The 5558-nt window shown below is 37.4% G+C and overlaps 1 protein-coding gene across 1 annotated transcript; it reads left to right on the top strand.

Moving 5' to 3' along the window:
- Positions 1-788: 788 nt before the first annotated feature.
- On the top strand, positions 789-4954 carry LOC311297082 (C3a anaphylatoxin chemotactic receptor-like). Its single transcript, XM_084419191.1, has 2 exons — positions 789-885; positions 2147-4954. Exons 1-2 carry the CDS (start codon positions 882-884, stop codon positions 3172-3174), a joined length of 1032 nt encoding a protein of 343 aa, XP_084275317.1. The 5' UTR covers positions 789-881; the 3' UTR covers positions 3175-4954.
- Positions 4955-5558: the final 604 nt, after the last annotated feature.

The following is a 5558-nucleotide window of genomic DNA, read 5'->3' as shown; positions in this document are numbered from 1 at the left end:
ACACATTTTTAGCTTGTATCATAATGTAAAAAGGCCAAAAGCACAAGTCTGTTCCTTCTACAATGCTATCACTGACTTAAGAAGACTATTTACAGTGCATGAGCCATATCAACCTCTTTTATGGTGCTTTTTGTCCATTTTGAAGATAAATTATAAACTAGTCTCAATGGCTTAAAAGATCTGGCCTTTTAATAAGTTCACAATTATTAGTTTAGCAGAAGCTTTCAGCCAAAGAAGCGGCTTACAAATGAGCAGTAGCCTACAACAAGCTATTCATAGCATGAGAAGAACTGTAATGCCAAGTTCAAAAAAAATGTTAAAGTTAAAGATACATCATGCAGAAATATTTTTATTTGTTTGTTTAAATAAGCCAAAGAAGGGTTTATTTATAAAGGAAGAATATAAAGTGAAGATTATAGCCTCTAGATGGCATCCTCTGTACTGCTTTTAAACATTCATTAAGAAAGATTATCAATAGAATGTTGCACGTCAAATTTGCATTTGTTTTTACATAATATTATAGGCCCTAATCATGCTCAAAACACCAATATCAAAGTGCAGAACTATATTTATCTGCTCTGCCCTTAATTCTTAGTTGCTGTTGTCATAAACATTTGTATTTTTTTAATTATTATCTGGATTATGTTAATAAAGTATATGATTATATTTTAGGTTGCCATGGAAGACTGTAACTTTAACCTTTGAAAGCTGATATTCAGAATAGTTTTCTACAGAAGCATAGTTCCCTTGTTGCATCATCACTCCACCCCACTTTCTCTTTCATACAAGAGGGGAAACAACCACCAATTGTTCATGTGAAGACGTTGTTGTGAGCTTTAATAACACACACCTGCAGAAAGAACAGAAGGAAAGGACTGAAAATGGGTAAGAATCTACATCTATGCAATATTCCTGTGGCTATAACTATGTTTATACTTATATTATATAGCAAGCTAATTTCTGTTTTATTGAGACAGATGCCTTGTGAAAAGAAGTGGGTGATGTGGGCAGTTTATGTTTTCTGCAATGCCTTTTCAAAATGACATGCATTTCTTTATTCCTCCACCCTTTGGTTGAGTTCATTATCTTGACTTCTTTGAATTGCTGATTTGATCAAGATTATGCAGCATGGCGTTGAGTTAAAAGCTTAGACTCTAATCCAACAGAAGTCAAAAAGAGATCTCATCATCCATCCCTGCTGTTGTTTATCAGTGTAAACCACTATTTTAAGATAAAATATATTTATTGCGTCTCTGGCTAGTTTTTGAGACTTCAGTCACGTGTGCAATACATGCCGTGTACGTCAATATTGGTTAAAAAGCTGTGGTCATCAAGGATGTGTGTTTTTGCAACTGTATTTACTGCTTAATACAGATACAAAATGTATAATACAAATACAAAATGTATTTGCGTTAATGCAAAACTGGCTGAAAGCATTACTGAGACCAGAAAAGCAGGAAAATTATATTTTGTCTTTTCAATGTTCAATTTTGTGGTCTTATGTTGCATGTGAATTGTGCAACAAATTTAGCTGACACAGTCTTTTAACCTACCAGCCACAATTTAAGCTGTAGACAGCAAAAATACTTCGTTGGGTTATAAGTACTCTTGTTTATTCTTTTAAAAGCTAAGATCATATGTTTTAGTTAAAATACTTCGTAAAAGATACACACATCATGCATTTTATAGAGAATATAGGACACGATGCCCCCTGGTGGCATCATGGTAAGACTGAGCAACTCCTTTTATCATCATCTCCAAATTTGCAAACATTTATTCCCCATAATTCTGACAAATAAAATGAGATTATTCATTAAATATAATTTAGCCTAATCTTGAGCATGATTAACAATGAACTGGTAACTAAGGTTCTAATTTGAACAACAATAATAAGATTCATACTTAAAATCAGAGCTGTAATAACTATTCCAAAATTACTTTACAGACATTCATCAGCTTTATACACAACTGAAAATCATTAATTTCCAACTCCAGTGAGCTGTTAACCGCTGCAACCGGATTGCTGAATCAGCTGGATTTCTGAATGAATACTTCTAATTCAGTTTTCAACCAATTCAAAATCAAAAGAAAGAATAATAAATGTTATGACTTTCTTTTACAGCTTGATTTCTCTTTTTTTTTGCAGCGAATGCAACCTTTTTGAGTGCAGTGAATGGGACCAATGCAACCTTTTCAAGCATTGAAATCTTCAATTTATGCATATATTTTGTCGTCTTCGCTCTGGGTATCGTTGGAAACGGGCTCGTCATATTTGTGACTGGCTACAAAATGAAGACGACCGTCAACTCCATTTGGTTTCTCAACTTGGCGATTGCAGACTTCATCTTCATCTTAATCATCATCCTCTACATTGTTACTGTGTTTAACAAGAGGGCTTGGCACTTTGGTGACTTCTTGTGCAAGTTTGTCAGCTTCGTGACGGTGCTCAACATGTTTGCCAGCATTTTTTTGCTGACCGCTATCAGCCTGGACCGTTGCCTGTCCACCTGGGTGATTGTTTGGGCTCAAAACAAACGAACTCTTGTCAAAGCCAGGATCATCTGTGCATTCGTGTGGGTTTTATCCATCCTCTGCAGCATCCCCTTTGTCATCAACCGCTATGTAAATGATAACCGGTGCATTTATTATACAGATCCCTTCAAGCCTTTGGTCATATACAGGTTTATTATGGGTTTTCTCATCCCCTTCCTGATCATTGCATCTTCATACATTGCTATCGGAGTGCGTGCCAAACGTCTCAAAAGGGGGAAGAAGCTTAAGCCTTTCCGGGTCATCATATCTGTGATCATGGCCTTTTTCATATGCTGGTTTCCTTTTCATGTTCAACAGCTGTCCACCGTAATTGCAAAGGAGAATAAGTGGAGTGACTTTGAAAAAGTACTAAGACTAATAGGACCTTTCGTAAACTGCCTGGTTCATCTCAACAGCTGTCTGAACCCTATTCTCTATGTGTTCATGTGTGAGGAGTTTAAGACGAAGCTTAAACAGTCTCTACTGCTGGTGCTGGAAACAGCGTTTGCTGAAGAACATCTGCCTTTCCGATCATCTCGCCCTTCCACTTGTTCAGGCCTCTCAGAATCACAGGGTCTCAAGATGAATGACACAACCTTCTCATCAACTGGCAGCAGCCAGGACAACAAAACAAGCGTTTAGAAAATCATCCCCAGAGTTATTCATTCCTTGTATTAGTCTGAAGTGATCCAATAAAGCATATTAAGAAGCTTTCCACTTTGCCGCCTTGAACCCCTCATCCCATGTCAGATAAGCAGCGATTCAAAGACTTGTTTGTTCTAAAGTCAGTCCAAAGGTGTAATTCATGCACCATTAAAATGACATTTCAAGCAGGTTTCTCTTCCCTTTGTTTTCCATTGGTTGGACTAACAGATAGCTCTACCCCAAACTCATGCCATTGGTTGAGTCAGTGTTGTTGTGTCTAAACTGGTTGGGATGATAAAAATGTTTTGTATTGTTTATGCTTTTTATGGGAAATCTACAGATGTTTTATTATATACTAATGGCTTTGGGAAAATATTTCATATATTTGTAATGTATTTCATTTCCATTGACTTGTTTTACACAATCTTTAAGCCACGTTGTAATAGGCTACTGTTAATTAAGTATACTATTATATGTTTACACTCACCTAAAGGATTATTAGGAACACCATACTAATACTGTGTTTGACCCCCTTTCGCCTTCAGAACTGCCTTAATTCTACGTGGCATTGATTCAACAAGGTGCTGAAAGCATTCTTTAGAAATGTTGGCCCATATTGATAGGATAGCATCTTGCAGTTGATGGAGATTTGTGGGATGCACATCCAGGGCACGAAGCTCCCGTTCCACCACATCCCAAAGATGCTCTATTGGGTTGAGATCTGGTGACTGTGGGGGCCATTTTAGTACAGTGAACTCATTGTCATGTTCAAGAAACCAATTTGAAATGATTCGAGCTTTGTGACATGGTGCATTATCCTGCTGGAAGTAGCCATCAGAGGATGGGTACATGGTGGTCATAAAGGGATGGACATGGTCAGAAACAATGCTCAGGTAGGCCGTGGCATTTAAACGATGCCCAATTGGCACTAAGGGGCCTAAAGTGTGCCAAGAAAACATCCCCCACACCATTACACCACCACCACCAGCCTGCACAGTGGTAACAAGGCATGATGGATCCATGTTCTCATTCTGTTTACGCCAAATTCTGACTCTACCATCTGAATGTCTCAACAGAAATCGAGACTCATCAGACCAGGCAACATTTTTCCAGTCTTCAACTGTCCAATTTTGGTGAGCTTGTGCAAATTGTAGCCTCTTTTTTCTATTTGTAGTGGAGATGAGTGGTACCCGGTGGGGTCTTCTACTGTTGTAGCCCATCCGCCTCAAGGTTGTGCGTGTTGTGGCTTCACAAATGCTTTGCTGCATACCTCGGTTGTAACGAGTGGTTATTTCAGTCAAAGTTGCTCTTCTATCAGCTTGAATCAGTCGGCCCATTCTCCTCTGACCTCTAGCATCAACAAGGCATTTTCGCCCACAGGACTGCCGCATACTGGATGTTTTTCCCTTTTCACACCATTCTTTGTAAACCCTAGAAATGGTTGTGTGTGAAAATCCCAGTAACTGAGCAGATTGTGAAATACTCAGACCGGCCCGTCTGGCACCAAAAACCATGCCACGCTCAAAATTGCTTAAATCACCTTTCTTTCCCATTCTGACATTCAGTTTGGAGTTCAGGAGATTGTCTTGACCAGGACCACACCCCTAAATGCATTGAAGCAACTGCCATGTGATTGGTTGATTAGATAATTGCATTAATGAGAAATTGAACAGGTGTTCCTAATAATCCTTTAGGTGAGTGTATATAGTACTATGTTTATTTAATCACCAAAACTTCCTCTTTCTCTTTTTTTTGTATATAAATACAAAGAACATTTTTATGCTGTCTGACCTTTATTATAAGGCATAAAACAAAGTCACAGTGTTCACACTTTACCATGCTTTTACCATGACAAATAATAAGTGTTGGGTGTAATTCATTGCAAGTAACGCAAATCAAAAAGTAATCAGAAAAGTAATCAAGTAACTAGTAAAGTATTCATTACTTTTAAATTTACAACAGGTGATGTTCAAATAAGTAATGCAAGTTTGTTTTCACATGTATTGACTGACAGCTCTCCTGTCCCCATGTTGTGTGTGCTGTGTGTGAACATGATGCTGCTGTAGTTCTAGACTAAATGTGAACATGCATTTACTCATCTCACTTGCACAAAAACACATTAAGTATTCATCCAAATAAATAATAACAGTGAAATGCAATCTCAGAATATTATGGAAAAAATGCTTTAAATAACACAAATATACTTTAGGTATTTAATCTCACTTTAATAACCAATGTCTTTGCTGTTGACTCTCGATGATCCAAGTAAACCATACAAATAATATTTTCTTTCTTTCTTTTTTTTTTTTTTTTTTTAATCCAAGAATGGCAGCACAGATGAAAGGTTTGTTTGAGCTGTGCCCTCTACTGCATGGTTTTGC

Source organism: Rutilus rutilus (assembly GCF_951802725.1).
Source record: "Rutilus rutilus genome assembly, chromosome: 9".
NCBI classification, from domain to species: Eukaryota; Metazoa; Chordata; class Actinopteri; order Cypriniformes; family Leuciscidae; genus Rutilus; species Rutilus rutilus.
Note: the sequence above shows the minus strand (reverse complement) of the source record. Positions and strands in the feature narration are given on the sequence as shown.